Raw genomic sequence first — 22,649 nt, 5'->3', positions numbered from 1 at the left:
TAAACAGACCGTCCCCCACTTCCCCAGCCAAGTGCACCCCCCCACCCCCATCGGCCAGATTGCCTTTATCTAGAAAGTTGAGGGATCAGGAGAGACTCTTGGGTCGTGAGACTTCCTTCAGTCCAGTTAACCAAAACACTTGGAGTAGCGTCCCCTCCCCGACTCTGTGGCCCAGATAGTCCAGAGGGCCAGCCTCCATCTGGAAAGGCTCCTTAGACCTTGTGGGGCCTCAGAGGGTTTCAGCCATACCTTCTCCTGGGCTAGGGCATCTGGCTGCACCCCAGCTCTGTGCGACCCCTATTTGAACACAGGAGCCACAATCCTCTCTCTCTCTCTCTCTCTCTCTCTCTCTCTCAGCTTCTTTAAGTTCTACCTGCCCCCGACTCAGGTTTCTTACTGGGAACCTCCCAGGCTCTGCGCTATCTCCTACCGTTCCAAGTCACATGGCACCAGGGATTGGATTTGGAGCCAACCCTCTCTCTACCTGGAGTAGTTCCTGTACCTTTAAAACCTCCTCCCATCCCCGGCCAGCTGGGGGAGGGAAGGGTGGAGCTGGGTCACAGCTGGGGATGGGGACTGAGTCTTCCGCTGGTGTGGAGCCGGCAGTGAAGGCAGCACGTGTCTGGATGTGCCTCGGCTGCGGTGTGACCCCAAAGCCCTCCTCAGTCTCTCTGAGTTGCTGGACATCGTAGGTGGGGGCAAAATAGACTTGGGGACCCTCCCAAGAATGTGTGGAGACCCGGTTCTGCCCCTCAGCTCTGCCATGCCACTCTAGGGACTCTAGTGATCCTCTCAGAGTCTCCCCGCAGCCACCTGCGCAGCAGGAGTGCCACACACTTCTGGATAACGGGCAGGCCGGCGCAGGCTCCGGTGCCCTGGTCCCTTTGGGTTCACACAGGTAGGCAGAGCCCTATTTCTTATCTGACAACAGGACATGAGGGGACCTGCCCAGGCTTTCCTCTCCCTCTTCTGCAGGGGTAGGGTGGGGGTTAAGGGTTTGGAGTGGAGTCACAGACTTCTCAAAAGAAGCTTTTGGAGTCCTGGTTCCCTGGAAGTGGGTTTGGGATTAAGAGTTGAAAGCAGCTGAGAGCCGAGAAGATCGGACAGTCCCTGGCAGGAGTGATGGTCAGTGTTCCAGAGACGCTGTGCCCTCCAGCCATGCCTGTCCCTCTCTGGGCTTGGGCTGGGGGTGGGGCAGGGACCGTTGTGCAATGAGTCATTTGCTCAGCTCCAGGAGGCTCTGTCCCCTCTAGGTCTGTGCTTCCGCATTTTAAGCTCTTTCATTAGGTTCCCAGCAAGCAATAGAAAGGGTAGATAAAGGTGTGTGTGTGTGTGTGTGTGTGTGTGTGTGTGTGTGTGTGTGTGTGTGTAAGGGGTATAGGTGTGTGTGAGGAGTATCGGCATGTGGGGGGGTTATAGGTGTGTGTGTGTAAGGGTTACAGGTGTGTGTATGTGTGTGTGTAAAGGGGTATAGTGTGTGTAAGGGGATTATAGGTGTGTTTTCTGATCCTCTGCCATCCACACCAGTTTGGGCAGCAAACTTAAGGCAGATTCCAACTTCAGGTCTGGGAGAAGCAAGTGTCCTTCTTACTTACAGAGAGGACTGGGAGGCTAAAGAGGTCTGTGTTCTTGTACCCAGGTGTCCTTACAAGCATTCGAGGTGGGATGGAGTGTCCTGGTCCGTGTGATCTGCAGACCTCCCAGGGACAGCTGATCCTGGGCAAATTGCCTTTGTCTAAATTTCAGTTTCTTGTTTTCTTTCTTTTTGAGACACGTCACTCTGTAGCTCTGGCTGGCCTGGAACTCACAGAGATCAGTCTGACTCTGCCCCCCAGTGCTGAGGTTAAAGCTGTGCGCCACCATGCCTGGCCTTAAACTTCATCTGTTGCTGGTGGGTGTCTTTAAACTGTGCCTGGTTTGATTCCTGTGACCCTGAGACTTCATAACAGCCCAGGACTCCAGTGGATCTGCTGGGGGATTAGCAGAGACATTTCGGTCTGGCTGTTGGTCTGTCTTTCTTGTACCCACTTCTCTCTGCATCTTGGGAACCTGCTTTACTCAGCCTAGATTCAGCTCGGGGTATGTGTGTGTGATGTGTGTGTGTGTGTGTGTGTGCTTGTGTGTGATGTATATGTGTGTGCAGTATGTGTGTGTGTATTATGTGTGTGTGCAGTATGTATATATGGTTTATGTGTGTGTATGTGGGTGTGTGGGGGTGTGTACAGTATATGTGTGTATGCATTATGTGTGTATGTGTGTATGTACATGTGTGTGTACATGTGTGTGGTGTATATGTATGTGTGGTCTATGTGTGTGTGTACAGTATGCTTGTGTGTGGTGTGGGTGTGTGTGTGACAGCAGCCAGCATCTCTAGGCATATGAGGTTTGTACCCTGATGGATATAGGGAGTCTACCACACTTTGGCCAATGAGGACCAGGAAGGAACAGGGTGCCTTTTGAGGCCCATCCACAACTGTGTCTTATTGGAACTTCATTGGTGAGCTAGTCAGGGACATGTAGCAATTTGGGGCAGGAACCAGGTGGCAGGTTTGCCCTGATGGGTCTGGCCTTCTCTGGGCCTTGCCCTTTCTAGGCTGTTCCTGTCATTGATTGGGCCTGTGGGGCTAATGTTCCTTGATTGGTGGTTGAACCGGTCTGGACGCTGTGGCCCTCGGCCCTGTTCCAGAAATACACCTGTCACTGATCGGTAAGGCCAAACAACGCCTCTAAGATCTGGACTGTGGTCTAGTGCCAGGGGACATCCCTACTTCACTGCCTCAGGAACATTTCAGGGACATCGTGTCTGTCTCTAAAGGCACAGAGGGACTTAGCAGAGGCTCTCTGGAAGGGCTCACCGGTGGCCTCTGCCCTCTGGAGGGAACTGAATCTGAGAAAGGGGAGCCTCTTTCCCAGGCTCTTAGCACCTCCCACCTCCCTGCTCAGGGCCCTCCTGGGGCTGTATGAACTTCAGCCACCTGGGGACAAGCCTCGTGGCAGGCAGCGCCTCCTTGCTGCTGTGACGTCAATATTGACCATCCTCCCAGTCTGGCTGGACCTCTTGCAGAGGACTCCCTATTCCACACCCCACTCAGAAGCCTCCAGCTGCCCTTCTGGGATCTAGGCACCCCTTAGCTGACCTCTTGCCCCTCTGGGATTAGGTAAGCACATGGGTCCTTTGCTTCTGCTAGCCTTTTCCCACCTCTGCCCCGAGGAGATGAGGAGACGTCCAACCTCAGATCCTGATACCAAGTCAGGGGCGGGGGCGCTGAACTATTCTGCAAGGGTGACAGGCATGACTCTGGCTGCTTCTGGGGGGTGTCAATCAGTTCCATGGCCAGGACTTCCTAGGTGGATCCACTTATCTCTTCCTCCCCATCCCAGAACTGTCCTGAGGAAGAGGGGGCTCTCTCCTGGGTCCCCACTGCTTCCAGGGCCTCTGGGAAACCCACCAGAGTCACAGAGAGGGAAGGGTCTGGGTTTGAGGAGCAGTGCCTCAGTTTCCCTCCCCACATCGATTTGGGTGGAGCCAGGGCTTCTGGCCTTACACATTCTTGTAGTGAATCTTTGAGAAAACTTGCGGTGGAGGGGTGGGAAATGGAAGCCCAGGCTTCCAGCAGGGCGTCTTCCGCTTGGACTGGAACAGCTGCTCGCAGGAGGCAGGGCCAGCCCTCCCTGTCAGGCTGTCCCAGGAGGAAGGGACAGGGGTCAGGTGTCAAGGCTGCCCACTTCCTTCCCCAGCCTCTTTGGAAGAGGGAATCCTGCTGGGTGTCCTTACGGGGCTGTTAGATGGATAGAGGGATGCCCGGGGAAGACAAGCAAGGGTGAAACATCTAATGTGGGAGTCACAGATGGCTCACCTCAGGGCCCTGAGACGACTTTTAGGTTAGAGCCCCAAACCTGGGAGAAAGGAATCCCAAGATTCCCCCATTTGGACCAGAGCTGCTTGAGGCCACAGAGTGGAGCCCTGGCCATGCCCATCCCCTAACCTACTGCATAGATGGGAGTGTTCTGTACCATGATGCCACATGTTGCTGGCCTGGCTCCTAAGACCCCTTGAGACACCACCCCCCCCCCCAGTGTGACTTTCTCACCAGAAATCCTAGACCCTGACCTAGGCTCACCCCAGGGCCCAGGGTATGTGCTCAGAAGGCTATCGGGTCTGGAAAAGGATATAGACTGAGCCTTGGACCACAAGGACAGGGCCTGGTTGCCATGATGGATAGGAGGAACTCTCCAGCTGCCTTCTGGAGGGCCAAGCTGGGCAGACGGATTATAGGAATGAGACTGACTTCGGGTCAGATCCACGCCTGGATTCGGGCAGGGAGAGCTAGGAATGCTCCTGGGGACCCAGGGTGGTGTCCCCTCTGCTCTGGGGACTCAGGTTCCCCCCTCTACCTCAAGAGTTGCAAATCTACTTTCCCATGTGAGATGAGGCACCAGGTCGTGTTACACCACCCACCACCCAACCCTCCAAGCCCGGGCAGAGGAGCTTTTCCATTACGGAGTCAGTCATTTTATCCTCAGGTATGGGGAGGGGACGAGAACTCCATTCCTAGACCATGGGATACCCTGTCTGGTCCTGAACTCAGGTGCTCTGAATAAGGACGGGAAGAGCCAGAGGGGGAGACTGTTGCAGGAATTCTAAATGGTCTTATAAAAAAAAAAACAAACAAACAAACCCAGAGACAGATATTGGGGTAAATGCTGAAAGATCAGAGGAAACAAAGCTACTGTTGCTCTTATAGACTGGATTAATCTCATGTAGTCTAGGGTGGCTTTGAACTCACGGAGATCCAGATCGGGCTCTGCCTCCCGAGTGCTGGGATTAAAGGTGTGTGCCACCGCTGCCTGGCCTCTATGTTTAATCTACTGGCTGTCTTTGTCCTCTTATCTTCAGGCAAACTTTTTTTGTTAAGAGTACACGCAAAGTATCACCCTATTAATGGATCTGAGAGTTCAAAGCCACCCTGGATTACACGAGATTAATCCAGCCTATAAGAGAAAACAGAGCCAGGCAGTGGTGGCACACACCTTTAATCCCAGTACTTGGGAGTCACTCGCCTTTAATCCCAGCACTAGGGAGGTTGAGACAGGAAGTGAAATGGCTGGGCAGAGAAAGGACTATAAGGCGGGAGGAGACAGGAACTCGGAGCCTTTCTGCTGAGGATTCAGAGGCATTCGGTCTGAGGATTCGTGGAGACAGGATCGGCTGAGAGGCGTTGGCCAGATGAGAAGTGGATTTGGCTTGTTTCCTCTGATCGTTCAGCTTTCACCCCAATCTCTGCCTCCGGGTTTTTCTTAGGAGACCATTTAGGATTCGTGCAACAGGAGGCAGCCAGGACTTCTTGCAAAGGCTCTCCAGTGGATGCCATCCTTTGGAGGGAATGGAGTCTGGGAGGAGAGCATCCCACACTTTTGTCAACACATTCCTCCCTCTTGTTTGGTTACAATCTTCCCTGCAGCCTCAGAATAAGGCTAGGGAGTTTCCTTCCCGGTATGGTTGGGGAGGAAGTCTTCAGGGGAAGCAGCCAGCTAGGCGGCACACCTGTTTTCCTTTTAAGGCTTGTTTACTTTATTTTCTGTGTATGAGTGTTTTGTTTGCATGTTTGTCTGTGTGCTGTCCGCATGTCTGGTGCCCACAGAGACCAGAAGAGTCTTGGCATCAGATCTGTGAGCTGCCATGTGGGTGCTGGGAATCGAACCCGGGTCCCCTGGAAGAGCAGCCAGTGAGTGCTCTGAAACACTGAACCATCTCTCCAGCCCCTCCCACAACCCCTTCCCCCCCTTTTTTGAGACAGTATCTCATACCATAGCACAGGCCAGCCTAGAATTCACTAGGTAGCCTCTGCTGGGCTCAAATCCATGGCAATTCTTCCGCTTCAGCTACCTGAGGGCTAGCGTTAAAGTAGCATTAGCCACCCCAACCAGTTAACAGCTTCACAAGTTCTCATCCAAGTCATGCAAAAACACCCCCCCCCACGCCCCGGCAAGTGACGGCCTGCTGCATACCAGCAGTCCCACAACAGGTGAATACCAACTCCAGTCTCAGGAGGGGCCTGGACCCTTGAATTCTTTTGTTCACATGCTGCTCTTACTTCCAAATCCTGGGTTTACACATGAATGCCCGGGCCCCTCCCTGCCTTGTTCTGTGACCCCTTCCCTGGGCAGTGCCTGAGAGAAGTCATGCATACAGGCAAGCCGCTGGCAGCCTCTTTGGCTCCAGAGTTCAATGGGAGGCAGAGGGAGGGTCATCACATCGGGCACTCCAAGAAGTGCTGGGCCCACTTCAGGGATATATAACTTTGCGACTTTCAGGAGTACCAGGAGGTGGCCTGCTCCGGGGGTTTCAGGGAAGACTGACCGTAGGTTTCTGTGGCGTGTGGGGAGCTCCTGCCTGTCTATACAGCTGTTTTTCGGGAGCCACCTCCCCAGGGAAGGTGCGGAGCTCCTACTGGACGGTAAGTCCTGACCTGTGTCGCTAGTCTACTTATTTCAGGGGATTGGGAGGCATGATAGATATCCAACCCCAAGCTGCTCTAGGGGTCTGTGGATAGTGCCAGGCTCTCGGCTAGGGGAGGGGACACAGAAGGAATGTGGTGAATCCTCTCCTTCCTGAAGTTTATCTCAGGGCAGTAGCATCTTGGCTTCTGTAGGCAGGTTCCCAGGGCACATGGAGTCTGAAGGGTCTCCTCGGAGGGTCTGTGCTGGGAATGGATGAGCCCCGAAGATAAACAGGTTCTGTAGTAGCAGAGGTGGGGATCCAGAGCTTCTGGCGGAAGGAATGGCCTGGCCAGAGATCTGGGGGCTGGACAGCCCACGCATGTTCCAGGAGGCTAAAAGGAGGCACAGGGCTGTGTCCCTGAGGCTTGACTTTAGACCGTGCCCTGTGGGGGATGGTCTGGGAGTTCCCAAGGCTGGGCCTGACCCTGTGCCTTCTCACTGGACAACAGAACCATGAAGAATCGGTTTGTGATGCTGGGCCTGGTGGCCGTGGTTCTGGTATTCGTCATCATTGGCCTCTGCATCTGGCTGCCCTACACTTCTAGGAAGCCCGACCACGTGTACACCAGGGCAGCTGTGGCCACGGACGCCAAGCGCTGCTCAGAGATTGGCCGGTAAGTAGGTCTGGCGGCTCCAGGGCAAGGCGCACTGGAAGACAGTGGCCTGGGCAAGACTCAGGTTCCCCATCTGTAAAGTGGGCAGAGTATCCGATGCCCAGGGAGCTGCCCATCCTTTCCTTGGACTCTCTTGGTAGCCGCTGTCTAGGGGAGAAGGGACGGAGACTCTGAAAGCAGGGTATTAATTTTCCCACAGCCAACTTGGGCCCCTCTTTTTCAGTATTGTCTCTCAAAAATGGTGCAATTCCGTTCCCATGTTAGGTTGTAGGGTTTTTTTTTTTTTTTTTTTTTTTTTTTTAATTTAAAAAATGTATGTGTATGGGTGTTTTGCCCGAGTGTATGTTTATGTGCCGCTTGTATGCCTGGTGCCCTCAGAGGCCAGAAGAGAGCATTGGATCCCCTGGAACTGGAGATTACAGACAATTGTGAGCTGAGATGTGGGCCTGCCTGGGGGTTGAGAATTGCACACAGGTCCTCTGGAAGAGCAGCCGCTGAACTCTCTCTCTGGCTAGCCTCCACCCATTTTAAATTTTTTAATCTCATTATACGTAAAAGTCAGCTTCCATTTAGAGATATAATCAGAAAAAAACGTTATCGATAAAAACAGCCTCCCTTTCCACAACTGAATCATGTATATTTGTTGGCTTGGAAAAGAAAAAAATATATATATCTTCAAAAAACAAAAACTTTGCTAGGCATGGTGGCGCACGCCTTTAATCTCAGCACTCAGGAGGCAGAGGCAGGTGGATCTTTGTGAGTTTGAGACCAGCCTGGTTTACATAATGAGTTCCAGAGCTACATAGTGAGGACCTGTCTCCTCCCACCCCCCAACCCCAAAAAAACCAAAAACCAAAACAAAATAAAACAAAAAAAAAAAACAAAACTTTGGGGCTAGAGAGATGGTTCAATGATTCAGAGTGTGTGCTGTTCTTTCAAAGAACCCGAGTCCAGTTCCCACATGTCAGGCAGCTCCCAACTGCCTGGAACTTCAATCCAAGGGATCCGATGCCCTCCTCTGACATTCGTAGGAACCTGCACTTCAAGTCTCTCTCTCTCTCTCTCTCTCTCTCTCTCTCTCTCTCTCTCTCTCTCTCTCTCTCTCTCTCTCTCTCTAAGATAAAACAATTAAAAAAAAAACCAATCCATACCAAAAATTCCACCTGTCGTCTCTCAGCCCTTGGGATCAAACCCTGGCCCCATAAACTAGAACAGGTGAAGAACGAACAAAGAAACGGGAAACCAGGCTCAGCTGAGCACAGCAGCTCGGCTCCCCTCCCCTCTCAGGAGGCTGAGGTTGGAGGGCCAGCTTGGGCTTACGTAGTGAGCGGGATGCAGCGGGATTCTGTCTCAGACCAGACAGATCTAGTGTCGGCTTGCTCTTCTTCCGCCTTCCTTTGGGCAGGGTGACCAGAGAGGGTGGCAGGGTGCTCCGGAAAGACGGAAGGGAAGCCCTCAGGCGCTCACCTTCCTATGTGCTGCCTACAGGGACGTGCTACAGGAGGGTGGCTCCGTGGTGGATGCAGCCATCGCAAGCCTGCTGTGCATGGGGCTCATGAACGCCCACAGTATGGGCATCGGGGGCGGCCTGTTCTTCACCATCTACAACAGCACCACACGTGAGTGCCCAGGGTGAGGAGGGTGAGGGACTTGGTCCATCCCGCTCACGTCAGACTCGAGCGGTGTAGCTGGGCGACCGCTGGGCTCCCTTGACAGGAGGGGCTGGGGACAACCCGGCCTGCCAACATGTTTCTTTTCATAGGGAAAGCTGAGGTTATCAATGCCCGTGAGGTGGCTCCCAGGCTGGCCAATGCCAGCATGTTCAACAGCTCGAAGGACTCTGAAGAAGGTAAGCTATCATATGGGCCATATACACTCACAGGGCACACGCACCTGTGTGAGGCCTGGGGACAGCGCTGGTACCCATGGCACCCTCCTATAGTGAATGCTTAATCACCATCGTGAGGGGAGGGAGAGGTTTTTTTTTTTTTATTTCCTCTCAGCCCTGCACTGGGCCACTTGTGTGTACACATGGAGAGGATAATCACAGCGGACTCCCAGTGTCCACAGAGGACCTGGTTTGAGTCCTGGCACCCACGTGGTGGCTTCCAACCACCCATAAACTCCAGTCTGGGGGAATCTGATGCCCTTTTCTGATCCCCCTCCTGGTCATATAACAGGTCATGGTACATACACATACATGTGGGCCAAGAATTCACACACTTAAATAATAAATAAATCTCTATATAAGCTCAGTTACTTTTATATTGAACACACGCAGACTTTACTCCTTATCAACATTCCCTGCGTGATTAAGTGGGCAGATAGCTACATAGGCTTTACAGGGCAGTAATGACTGTGAGCAATCGCCAGACAATTAAAGTCACAAGAGGATGCTTCATTTAAGGGATGCAGGCATCCATGTAGTTTGGTATTCTTGGGGGCTTCTGGACACTGAGAGATTGCTCACACTTCCCAGGGGTCACGGGGACTGCCCCCTTGCCCAGTGCTTTTTGCTGATGAGGCTCTTGTATCCTCCCTATACCCCCGGGGCTGGAAGAAGACGCCCTGTTTATTCCTGTCGTACAGGTGGGTTGGTAAAACCCAGCGAGGTCCTGCAAACCATGTGAGCTAGTAGATGGTAGAGCTGGGGTGGAGCCTGAGCTGTCTCAGTCCTGTGCTTTTAATAGTGGACGCTAAATTCATTCAATTATTTGTCCGTTTGTGGAAACAGCTCTCTGGGTACAGGTGGGGGTCTCTCTTCTCTAACCAGGCTTTTAAATGGGGAAGGGACTCTCAAGCTCCCCGGGCAGGTGAGTGGAAGCCAGTGTTCCTTTTGGAGTCACTGCTCAGAAGAGCTGCCGTAGATGGCAGAATAAGAAGGTGGAGGCGTGGGGGCAGGTGTGACACCCAGGAAGAAGGTTCTTGGGGGATGCCCTGTGTGTGGCCTCTTTGGATTCCTCCCCTCACAATTATCTTTGACTTCACATTCATTGAGAAACTTAGGATATACTCTCTTGAGTATGAGAATGCTTATGGGTGCTTAGAATTCACTCTTTAACCAGGGCTATTGAAACCTCTTACAGCGCTGGGTACTATCAGGAAACAGAGACGATCGATGCCACTCACAGCCAGGACCAGAGCCCTTCCAGGTGGCAAGGAGCACTGAGCACGTGGCAGAGTCATTCACATTGTGGGGAGGGCAGAGGGCAGAGAGTGTTCAGGGCAGGAGACATCTGGGCAAAGACTCAGAGGTGTGGGGTGAGAAGAGACATGTCAGTGTCTCAGGAAAGGTGGGAAAGGTTGAGGGACCCAGGAGGAGGGATGAAGATTAAGCCTTGCAGAGACCCAGGGAGGTTGCCAGCAAGTGGCCTGAGAGGAGGAATATGGTGTCGGAGGGAATGGCGTAGGTGGGTAGGAGCCTTATAGGCTACTGCGATGCTCCTGTCTCTTGTCTGAGCAGAGGAGAATACACCTAAATGATGGGACCCCTAAAGCCCTAGGACCCCTACAACCCTCTGTAAGGTGCAGGGAACTAGTGGGGACATGTTAGAAAGTTACCCCAATAATCCAGGGTGGTTTGGTCGGAGCTAAAAACACATAGATGAAGTCAAGATCTGTCAACTCTTTGGGTGATATGCGGTTACAGGAAACCCAAGTGACCCCCCCACCATCCTTGGTCTGTGCCCGGGTGGACAGAATAGCCTTAAGAGAAACAGATAGGGATGTTGGGGAGTCGGTTTCAATGGTTGTTTCGGGCGTGTGAAGTCTGAAGTGCTTGCTTTCTGTGCGTAGGTGGGTACTGGGATCTGCTAATGAGGAAAATGGTCTGGGCAAGAGGATAAACAAGAAAGGTATTGGTGGAAGTATTAAGGCAACTCCACGTAGTTAAACGGGAGGTTTCTTTTTTGGGGTAACTTACAAGTGAAGGGATAGGTTACAGGGTCTGGGAAAGGTGAAGTGCAGTCCAGTGGTGTTCTCTTGAGAACTCTGCTCAGTCTACCTCCAGGATCCAGGAACCAAGAGAGCCAACACATCCAGATCTCAGGTCTTCAGGGTCCTCTCTCAGCCCCACCTTGTAGGCGTGTCAGTTATTGGAAGCCTCATCGGGGTTAGTACTGCCGGGTCAAAGCTGGAACAGCTACCCACTACAGAGAGGTGTCAGTAGAAGTTCAAGTCCAGAGCTGAGAGGCATCACTAAGAAAGAGGTAATGTCTCAGGAGACAAGGTGGATGTTAGGAGAGGGAAGACAGGCAGGCATGACGTAGGTGGCTGGGGAGAGCCATAACCCAGCAAGACTTGAGCAGGATGCTGGGTCCGGCAGCACCGTGGTCACCCAGGAGCTTCACAGGCAGGGTGGTGTGAGATCAGAGAGCCCAGGAGAGGGGTGACCTGTACATTTGTTGTTTTTGTCATTGTTTTGTTTGTGGTACTGGGAATCAAACCTGCTACCTCATGCATGCTAGGCGAGTGTTCTCTCACGGAGCGACTTCACCAACCCCCAAGGAAGATTGCTTTTAAGTTGGGATGGATTGTGCGTCGGGTGTCAGGTCTTCTGAGCTGTGTAGTAAAAAAGAGGAAAGGCCCTGCCTTGGTTTGGGTTACTACTGCTGTGATGAACACCATTGCCAAAAGCAACTTGGAGAGGGGAGGGTGCATTTCACTCACAGTTCCATATAACAGTCCGTTATCAAAAGCAGCGAGGACAAGAACCTGGAGGCAGGAGCTGATGCAGAGGCCATGGAGGGGTGCTGCTTACTGGCTTGTTCCACATGGCTTGCTCAGCCTGCTTTCTTTCTTTCTTTTTTTCTTTTTTTAAATTTATTTATTATTTATTCAGCATGTGTGACCAGAAGAGGGCACCAGATCATATTACAGATGGTTGTGAGCCACCATGTGGCTGCTGGGAATTGAACTCAGGACCTTTGGAAGAACAGTCAGTGCCCTTAACCTCTGAGCCATCTCTCCAGCCCCATCAGCCTGCTTTCTTATACAACCCAGGACCACCAGCCCAGGGACAGCACCACCCACAATGGGCTGGGCCCTCCCACCTCAGTCACTAAGAAAGAGGATGCTCTACAGGCTTGCCTACACCCCGATCTTAGGGAAGGCTTTTTCTCAGTCGAGGGTCCCTCCTCTCTGATGACTCTAGCTTGTGTCAAGTTGATATAAAGCTGGCCAGCACATGGCTCTTGCCACAGAGCTGGCCCATCTCATGCTGATTTTACTTTGTGATATTCTAGAGGAGCCCAGGGATTGTCTGGGACAGGAACGACAGACTGAGAGTTGGGAGGGGTCTGGCTTTCCCCAAGTCTTGCGTACAACCATAGGCCTGATACAGGAGCTCAAGTATGGAAGACACATCCACTCCTCTGGGCCAGCACACCTTAGTGCACAGCTGCCTGCTCCCCGTTCAGTACCCTGTGAGAAGTATTTGGTCAACGCTTCTTGCCTGTGGCGCTCAGCTGTGATCTTAAATCTCTCTTTGCCTAGGATGGGGATGTAGCTCAGTAAGGTCCTGGGTTTGATCTCTAGCAACAAATCCCGTTCCTTCCAAGGTGCTCTAGACCCAGCATTAAATGGGCCAGGGAAAGTGCCTGGAATATTGCCGCTTCTGGTGGTGGTGGTGGTTTTCTAATATGGTTCTGGGAACAAACCAGATAGGCATTCTACTACAGAGTAACCACACCAGCCCTTTGCTCACATTCCTTTTTAAATATGGTTTTTCCAGACACGGTTTCTCTGTGTAGCTCTGGCTATCCTGAAACTTGCTCTGTAGACCAGGATGGCCTTGAACTCACAGAGATCTACCTGCCTCGGCCTCCTAGTAGCAGGGATTATTGTCCCAATGACCAGACTCAGCCACTAACTCTCTCTGTGTCTGTCTGTCTGTCTTTCAAACTCTGCTCCCCTCATCCCTGGCTCCTAGGTGGCCTTTCAGTGGCAGTTCCTGGTGAAATCAGTGGCTACCAGCTGGCACACCAACGGCATGGGCGACTACCCTGGGCTCGCCTCTTCCAGCCCAGCATTGAGCTGGCCCGCTATGGCTTCCCTGTGGGCAAGGGCTTGGCAATGGCCCTGGACAGAAAACGGGACGTCATTGAACAGACACCTGCCTTGTGGTGAGCACCCTCATGTCTAGGTGACCCAGCCTGGGGGCCAGGGCTGGTGGAGCTCTGTGCTCTGCTCTCAGGAGCCTGCCACTCAGCAGGGTTAAGTTGTTAAACCTCTCATTGTGTGTGTATATGTGTGTGAGTGTGAGTGTGAGTGTGTGTGTGTGTGTGTGTGTGTGTGTGTGTGTGTGTGTGTGTGTGTGTAGACACATTTAGGACCTGGTTTAGAGCAAACACTGTGTGGTCTGAGCAAGATGGGACAACTAGAAACCCCAAGTGAGAGGACAGCCCCCCACCCCCCACCCCCCACCCCCCACCCCCCACCCCGCCAGGGACAGGCTCTACCTATACTTGTACTCTACATCCTGAGGACCAAAGGGTGAGGGGTGGGTGTGAGGTATGACAGGCCCAGTTTTCCTGCATCTGATGCCTTACGTGAGTCTTCTCTGCCCCAGCGAGGTCTTCTGCCGTCAAGGGAAGGTGCTTCGGGAGGGCGAGACCGTGACTATGCCCAGGCTGGCCGATACGTTGCAGGTACTGGCCCAGGAAGGTGCCCAGGCCTTCTACAATGGGAGCCTCACAGCCCAGATTGTGAAGGACATCCAGGAGGCTGGTGAGTGGGCTCTAGTGAGTGGGGCCCAGGCTCTGAGGTGCTCCCTGCCTAGGTTGGCATCTGGGTCCTCGGGGAGCCCTTGGCAGGGGAGGGTCGGTGTGAACCACTTGGATCCATGGCTGCTGGCTCATCCCTAGAGGCTGGGCTACATGGGGGGAACCCCCTAGAGCGCGAGTAAGGGTACAGGAGCCCTTGGGGCTGAGGAGGAGCTAGACGGATGGCCCGTGAGAAATAAGCGGCAATGGATGTAGGCAGAGAGAGAGAAAAGCATGGGCTAAGGGGAAGAAGGAAGATCTGACTCACCAGGAGGATTACAAGGTCTGAGGAAGAATTTCTGAGAGGGCTCTTGGAGGGGTTTTGGGTAGGGCAGCCTGAGGGCTTGGCTGTGGCCTTGTTATTTCTGTCCTGTTTCCATGAAGGGGGGGGGATTAGCATGTTGACATCTACGGCTGTAAATCCTACTTAGCACCAGTTCCTCAGAGAATCGGGAGTCTTCTCCCATCTACATGGCCATGAAGGAGGAGTCTGGGAAGGGTGGGATGGAGAAGCGGGTAGTCTACACTTGGGAAAGACCTCTTGTTGTATGAATCCTAAATGGTCTTATAATAAAAACCCGGAGTCAGATATTGGGGTAAATGCTGAAAGATCAGAGACACAAAGGAACAAGCGGCAGCCACTTCTCACCTGTCAACTCCATGAATTGCCTCTGAGTCCTCAGCCGAAAGGCTCTGAGTCCCTGTCTCCTCACGCCTTATACGCCTTTCTCCGCCCAGCCATTTCACTTCCCATCTCAACCTTCCTAGTGCTGAGATTAGCGGCGGGTGTGCTTCCCAAGTGCTGGGGTTAAAGGTGTGTGCCACCATGGCCTGGCTCTGTTTCTCTCCTAGACTGGATCAATCTCATGTAGCCCAGTGTGGGCCTTGAACTCACAGAGATCCAGACGGATGGGTCTCTGCCTCCCGAGTGCTAGGATTAAGGGTGTGTGCCACCACTGCCTGGCCTCTATGTTTAACTCTGTGGCTGGCTCCGTCCTCTGATCTTCAGGCAAGTTCTATTAGAGTACAACAAAGCTGTCACAAGCTCTGGCTGCGGAGATGAAAGGAGGTTGGTTAGGAGGCTGTTGTTTGTTTGGGCCTGGCATGGGTGGTAAGCACCGTTAGTGCCTAGGGCTCCCAGTGATGGTCAGGGCTACCAGTCTGATGGCACTGTGGTCCCTTCTGATGGTATAGACCGTCTCCTCACTGTGGTGTACACACACACACACCTGTCTTTTTACTCAATGGTGACCAACCTCCTTCGTAAACAGCCCTGACCCCATAGTGCACCCATAGTGACCATACTTCTTGGTTTCACCCTATACTCTGCCCAGTGGTAAACCAAGTCCCACATGATGCAACCCTGTCCCCAACCATGGTTCAATCCCAACGCACATCCACTGAGCCGCTGTCCCACGGCAGGAGGCATTATGACGGTCCAGGACCTGAATGACTACCGTGCCGAGCTGATTGAGCACCCGATGAGCATCAGCCTTGGCGACTCGACACTGTATGTGCCCAGTGCCCCGCTCAGCGGGCCGGTGCTGGTTCTCATCTTGAACATCCTCAAAGGTGAGATATCTCTCTCTCTAGCCCGGCTAAGGAGCCGGGACATAGAGTGTCCTTCCCGGTACCCCGTATTTGCTGGGTCTCTTTTCCCCCTGTCTTTCCATCAGTGAACTGATAGAGTGTCCACCCTGCCTCATGGCTGTGGCCTCCTGGAGCAGGGTTGAGTGCCAGGGGGTGCCCATGGTGGGTTGGAGGGGGTGACAGTAGCTGGAAGAGGAAAAATGTTCAGGAAGAAGAAGAGTGTGGCAGAGGCCGTGTGTTTCTGGCTAATCTAAGTGGTCTTCAAGAAACTTACAGACCTTGGGGCCTCCAAACTGTACCTGTCATGTCCATGACGGTGTGCCCTTGTCTTGACCACATCTCTCTCAAATGGCCACTGCTGTTGGTTAATATGTATTTCTTTTCCTAAGGCAGAGTATGGGGAACATGGCTCAGAGACCTATTAACCCCTTGAGCCCCTCCAGGCCCTAATTGCCTGCCAATGTGTGCTTGGATACCACCCAGGATACAACTTCTCTCCGAAGAGTGTGGCAACCCCTGAAGAGAAGGCGCTGACGTATCACCGTATCGTGGAGGCCTTTCGGTTTGCCTATGCCAAAAGGACCTTGCTTGGTGACCCAAAGTTTGTCGATGTGTCTCAGGTAAGAGGTGATCCCACAGTGGGTGAGAGATCATGCTTTCCTTAGGCATGCTTTCCGAACCCATTAATACAACTAAGTTTGATTTCAGGGTAGACTTGTTACTCTATACCCTGACCTCCATTTTGTGGAGCTCATAGTGTGAGGGAAACTGAGGAAAACAGACTTGAGAATGGATAATTGGTGTGTTGTTATCACCCCCAAGCCCTCCACTCAAGACCCTAGGATCTTGTTTCAGATCCTTTACCTATGCTTGGGCCCTTGGCCTGGAAGATTCTAGAGTACCCACTGCAGAAGGGAGGAATGGATGGAGAGGTTGCATCCCTCAGGAATGATGAGGGGTATGGGAGGGGTTAAAACTAGGTGGGCAAAGAGCCTCACTCTGTAGTCCAAAATGACCTCAGCCTCCTAGTACCGGGGTTACAGGCGAGAGCCACCAAGCCTAGCCCCAGTTTCATTTTGCAAAATTGTACCCACAGACAAACCAACCTGAAAGATCAGTGTGCACCTGTGTGCTTTCCCAGGAACCCCTGCCTGACTGTGAGCATTTTGCTATAAGTCCTTCCTTTCTCTTTACCACCTCGTCTACTATCCTCGTTTTCCTGAACGGGTCACCAATGCCACAGTCCGGGCTGTATTTCCTAAGAGCAAGGGCTTCACCCATTGAGCGAGAAGCCCAGCATTAAGGCCGCACGACTCATTATCTGCCAGTGGTGGAACCCGGACCCCAGGGTCTCAGTGTCTTTTAGGTGCATTATTCATCAAATCACACCTTACACTTTGCCATGGGGCCTCTTGTGGTAGACCATTTTGTTGCTGCGACCAAAACCTGAATTCACAGAGATCCACCTGCCTCTGCCTTCTGAGTGCTGGAATTCAAAGCATGGTGCCACCATGGCCCGAGAGGCCATACGATTTATCTGATGCCAGTGAGAGCGTGGAGGGGTCTGAAGAGAAAAGAGAAGATTTGAGACTGCTCGGACAAGAATGTTTCAGGGCTATGAGGGAGGGGACGGGGTGTCTTGCATGGTGAGGAAGGGAGGAAGGAATCTTGTTAATGTATGACTTAGATGACACGGTGGGGGAGGAGGAGGAGGAGGAGGAGGAGGAGGAGGAGGAGGAGGGGTGGGTGCAGTTAGTTCAGATGAACCATTCTACCGGTAGGCCTAGGATGTTCCAGAGTCTGTTTGCCTGGGGTTTGTAAATTGTCACTGGGAGAGTGGGAATGGCCCCTGCCCTTCTGGGACGTGGGGACCTGGGGGGTACCTCAGAGTTACAGACTCACAGGCAGGTGGAGTGTCTGCCTTGCCCTGCAGCCACAGGGATCCCAGAGTCAGCTAGTGGGTGGCACTCGGAAGAGCCGCAGGACAGCCTTTACTGAATGTGGTCTGGGATTTAGCAGCTCCTTCCTGGAGTCGGGATACCTGGGGAGCCTGTTACAGATGTACAGACAGACTCTTCACAGGGGATTTGTCAACAGCAGCGAAGCTACGAAGACAGGGAAAGGCTGCTACAGGGGAATGGCCTAACTGGCCTTTAGCCTAAACCTGACAGGTCCCAGGGTCCCTTTCTTCCTGGCTGCCCCTTCGTTTCCTCTTCCTCCCCATCTTCTCCCGACATTAGCCTTCAGCAGCCGTGAAACTACGCTGTGTTTGTGTCTTTGTTTGCCTGTAAATTTCACACGTGAACCTGTGGGCATGGGCCCATCCTCCCAAGCCATGTTCTTCAGTGTACCGTGGGGGTGTGTCCCAAAGCAAGCAGGTCCCTCACTGCCCCGACATCTGCTCCTTCTCTAGCACTTACTTTCCAAGTTAATGGCAACTCCAGGCCAAAGACCTCAAGGACATCCTCTCTTCTTTTTCTCCCACCCACAGTGACATCTTCATCTCCAGTCTGGTTGTCCACAGCCTTTCCATGGCCCCCAGAGGCACCCTATGTAAATGTTTCCCAACCTGCTTACTCCTCTACCCCAAGCTTGTGTGTGTGGCTCATAGCATAAGCCAAACTACTCTTTATAGACCAATGAGACCTTACAGAATGGATGCATGCTAGCCAGCGTCCTCTCTCCTCATCCCATTCATTCTGTTAGCCAGGGCCTTTGCACTTTACTTTTTAGGCTTTATTCTGGGCTCATTTTAGGTATCATTTCCACCAAAATGCTTTCAGCTTCCCTCTTCCCCATCCCTGTTTTCTGGCCCCTCGTTTCCAGGGCTCTTCCCTGTTGGTTCCTCAGCTCTGAGCGTGTGGCACACATTCCATAAATAATCGCACACATCATGTAAGATCAGGGCAGGAGTCTAGAGGCTTGGGGGACGGGCAGACGTCAGCTGGAGGTGACGGAGGGTGTCAGACAGGAATTTGGGAGGGGCTGTCCTTGGTCCTGGGCAAGTCCTGGTTTAGCATAGAGGTAAGTTGTGGTCAGATCCACGGCTGGGACCTCTTGAGACTTGCTGGGACAGCCCTGTTGTCTCCCTCCCTCCCCCCTGCTTCCTCCTAACCTCCTCAGGCCAGCTCTGGGGTCTCGGCAGGTGATCCGCAACATGAGCTCTGAGTTCTTCGCCGCTCAGCTCCGAGCCCGCATCTCTGATGGAACCACGCATCCGACCTCCTACTATGAGCCTGAGTTCTACCTTCCCGATGATGGGGGCACTGCTCACCTGTCTGTGGTTTCGGAGGATGGCAGTGCTGTGTCCGCCACAAGCACCATCAACCTCTAGTAGGGGCTGTGTGGCTGCTGGGCAGTGTACTGGGACGGGGGTAATGGGTGGGGAGCTGGCTTCATTTCCTGTGAGGGCCTCCCTCTCTCATGTTGGGAAACAGAGGCTCCACCTTGGTAGCATGCCTAGGGTGGGCCTTCCAGGGGTTACTCTTGACCTGGTATGGGTGGGTACCAGGTGGGAAACAGCTGGGTTGTAGTTGTATTGTTATCTGAGCTGCCCTATCTTCAGTTTCGGCTCCAAGGTCCTTTCTCGGGTCAGTGGTATCCTGTTTAACGATGAGATGGACGACTTCAGCTCACCCAACTTCGTCAACCAGTTTGGGGTATCCCCCTCACCAGCCAACTTCATCAAGCCAGGTGGGGGTGGGGATCTGGGGATAAAGGACTTGAGTCGGGAGGGGGCTGGTGCCCTGACAGGCAACCGACCAGCCTCTCTGTCTCCTCCTGTGGACCCTAGGGAAGCAGCCACTGTCATCCATGTGCCCCACAATCATTGTGGATAAGGATGGCAAGGTCCGGATGGTAGTGGGAGCAGCCGGAGGCACACAGATCACCACATCCACCGCACTGGTACATGCCTTTGGCCTAACCCTCCCCACCCCCATCTCTCCCTGCCCTTTTGCTCCGGGGCTATGCTGACATCTCGGCTATCCTCTCCCTCCAGGCCATCATCAACAACCTGTGGTTTGGCTACGATGTGAAGAGAGCAGTGGAGGAGCCCCGACTACACAACCAGCTTCTGCCCAATACCACAACAATCGAGAAAAACCTCGATCAGGTAGGCTGAGAGCCGAGGAAACAGAATGATGGTGTGTGGGGGGTGACAGGACATCCTTGACTGGGGACTGGCATCTTCCGAGTCATCAGAGCAAAGACTGGCTAGTGCCCCCTGTCCAAGGCCTATGGTCCCCAGGCCCTCCGCATGGGTCACCTTGCGCCCTTGCTCAGTGACAGGCAAATGGCCTGTTCCCAGGAGACCTTAGAAACCCAGCGGCCTCTCTCTAGTTATTCCTGGCCACCTGGCCGGAAGTAGCACTAACTGGGTTTGTGAGGCCCGTGGACCACACAGGGATGGTTTCAGCCACCTCTGCGGCCTTGCTGAGACTCCTCTGGCCCTCTCACCCACAGGCGGTGGCTGCAGGCCTGAAGACTCGGAACCATTACACAGAGGTCACCAACACCTTCATTGCTGTGGTTCAGGCCGTTGTTCAGACATCCAATGGCTGGGCGGCTGCCTCAGACTCCAGGAAAGGCGGGGAGCCAGCTGGCTACTGAGTGCTCAGAAGGGGCAAGACCGACCTGCAAATCCAGGACGAGATACAGACCAGGAACAAGAGTGGGACTTTGGAGGACACGCTGCCCCTGAGTGGGACAGGGCAGCACAATAAATGGGCGTAACTGCCAAGCTCCAGGAAGTCTTGCTGGTTGGACTTCCCATATCTTGGATTTTAGTGTATGGTTTTGAAATGGAGCCATTGGACTGGGAGAATGAGGAGGCAGGATCCTAAGACTTACTGCTGTTAGTGATGGAGCTAACCTCAACCTTTCAGTGGGGGGAGCCCAGTGTGCCTGGAGGTTGGGGTCCGCATCCTACATTATCCTAGGCAGTAACACTTCCAGTATTAGCCACTAGAGGGCGCCCCGACCGTGCCATTAACTGGGATAAAGGCACCCCTTAGCTGTGGGAGAACCTTGAGAATGCTTCATGTCCAGGGTAGGTGTGGGCTTTCACTGCCCAGCATTTATGGAGGTAAAACTGAAGGGAAGCACACTAGACAAGGGGCAGAAACCTGTCAGCTCGACCAGAGCCATACTTGAGATCAATTTCCAAGCACAGACCCAGAGTGAAATCCAAGCTTGTCTTACAAGACAAGTTCTCAAAGAACACGGGTCAGCCAGCTACAGGAAACCCACAGATCCACGAGGAGAACACAGCTCAAAGTGAGTGAGCCCAGAAAAGAAGTTAGGCACAGCATCCCTCCTTGTCCTAGTCAGGATTTCTTTTGCTGGGATGAAACACCATGACCAAAGCAACTTGGTGAGAGAGGGTTTATTTGGCTTACACAACCATATCACCGTTCATCGTCAAAGGAAGTCAGGATAAGAACTCAAGTAGGGCAGGAACTGGAGGCAGGAGCTGATGCAGGGGTCATGGAGGGGCACAGCTTACTGGCTTGCTCCTCCTGGCTTGTTCAGCCTGCTTTCTTATAGAACCCAGGACCATCTGCACAAGGATATTCCCACCCACAATGGGCTGGACCCTCCCCCATCAATCACTAATGAAGATTTGCTCTAGCGGCTTGCCTACAGCCTGATTTCATGGAGGCTTTTTCTCAGTTGAGGCTCTCTCTCTCTCTCTCTCTCTCTCTCTCTCTGTCATGACTCTAACTTGTGTCAAGTTGATATAAAACCAGCCAGCACACTCCTAAAGGGCAGCCCCTCCCAACGTGCCAAGGTCTGTAGGACTCACGGCTATGAGCAGGTCACGAGACATGTAGATATAGAAGTGGACCATTGGGGCACTCCCAGCCTCAGAGCTAAATATTGCCCCTAGAAGTGAGCACAAGTCGGGGGCCTCTGAGGGAAGGGGCCCAGTGGCTGGAGGAGGGACCCAGGAGGCTAGAAATCCTGGTACTTCCAACCTGCCCACAGGAGAGCAGGGTTTTATACCTGTAGGCATGATCCATGTCTGGGCCCTAAGGGTCTGTGTCTCTGGGGTTCCCTGCGTAAGGCAGAAGCTGGGCCATAAATGGGTAGCAGTCATTCCTCCGTATGTGTAGAGGAGAAGGCAGGCTAGTGTGTTGAGGTGTGGTGTGTCACAGTGTTCCGTGCCCCCACGGGACTGGCCAGAGAGTTCCGTGAACCCAGGACTGTGCTGGAGGCGTCCCTTACTCTCCCAGACCCATGGGGTTTAGCCTAGAGCTTCTTCGTGGACTTTGGGGACCTGAGTCGTCTTTCCACACCATCATCTTTCCCCATCGCTTCCTGGGTGAAGGGCTTCAGAGCCGCCAGAACAGGCTGCTCCGCCTGATATCCGTCCAGCGTCATTGCCGTCCTCTGAGAATTCTCAGAGCTGCTGACCAGGATGGGAAGGAAGCCTGCTTGACGCCCCCTGCCCCCCCCCCCAACGGCTTTGTCTTTAGAGTTTTGAGGGCTGTGGCCAGTGGGCGGGCTGGCCCACACTCAGGAATGTGCTCTGGCTCCTGGTTGAGCAGTGAATTGACATGGCACTGTGGGGGACAGTCGGGATAGGGAAGATTCCCACAGACCCTACCCTCTCCCTCTAGGCAGATGTGGGAACAGACTTACAGGAAACAGTATCTCTCGCCCAAGCTGAGCAGAGCCTCTGGATGGGACACTTGACAGGCTGAGTGGCTAGTACAGACATTCTCTCTCTGGCCCTCATTTTTTTTTGTTGTTGTTGGTATCAAGCAGGGGGTATAGAGATGGGAGAGGGTCATGCTCAGTGGAAAGAGAGAGTGAGGGATGCTGGGAAGGTACTGAGACTCGGAGAGAAAGTCCAGCCCAGGGCTCTTCTGCCCTGCAAGCCTGTTGAGTCTGCTCAAGAAAGCACCTCAGTGGAGGCCTCACTCCTCCAGCTGCCTCCCATTTGAACATCCTGAGGCCAGGGAAAGACCAGACCCAAACCAGGCCCCCAAGAGGAAGAGGCTCACCAGCACAGGCATAGTCCTGAGTACCACTGCACCCAGGGAGGCAGGCTAGCAGCCAGTGTGCCTCGGAGCCGCAGAAGTGAGGGTACCCAGACAGGACATCCTCACCCTCTAGAGGTCTAAGGTTGTGTTTCTGGGTCACCATGTCCCAGGGTGGATGACGCAGTAGCACGGGG

The 22,649-nt window shown here is 53.3% G+C and overlaps 1 protein-coding gene across 2 annotated transcripts; it reads left to right on the top strand.

Annotated features, from left to right (window-relative positions):
* Positions 1-583: 583 nt before the first annotated feature.
* On the top strand, positions 584-20,241 carry Ggt1 (gamma-glutamyltransferase 1). Of its 2 annotated transcripts, none has more exons than XM_028874226.2 (14): positions 584-898; positions 6,316-6,458; positions 6,951-7,115; positions 8,604-8,734; positions 8,878-8,964; positions 13,045-13,237; positions 13,684-13,841; positions 15,299-15,448; positions 15,950-16,086; positions 18,612-18,799; positions 19,032-19,159; positions 19,260-19,372; positions 19,467-19,580; positions 19,931-20,241. In XM_028874226.2, exons 3-14 carry the CDS (start codon positions 6,955-6,957, stop codon positions 20,075-20,077), a joined length of 1,707 nt encoding a protein of 568 aa, XP_028730059.1. In that variant the 5' UTR covers positions 584-898; positions 6,316-6,458; positions 6,951-6,954; the 3' UTR covers positions 20,078-20,241. The 2 variants fall into 2 exon arrangements, with proteins under 2 accessions (XP_028730059.1, XP_037055479.1); XM_037199584.1 differs by lacking the exon at positions 584-898 and adding an exon at positions 3,084-3,158.
* The last annotated feature ends 2,408 nt before the right edge of the window (positions 20,242-22,649 follow it).

The sequence above is a fragment of the Peromyscus leucopus genome, chromosome 16_21 (genome assembly GCF_004664715.2).
Source record: "Peromyscus leucopus breed LL Stock chromosome 16_21, UCI_PerLeu_2.1, whole genome shotgun sequence".
NCBI classification, from domain to species: Eukaryota; Metazoa; Chordata; class Mammalia; order Rodentia; family Cricetidae; genus Peromyscus; species Peromyscus leucopus.
The sequence above is the reverse complement of the archived record's forward strand: the minus strand, read 5'-3'. Positions and strand labels throughout refer to the sequence as shown.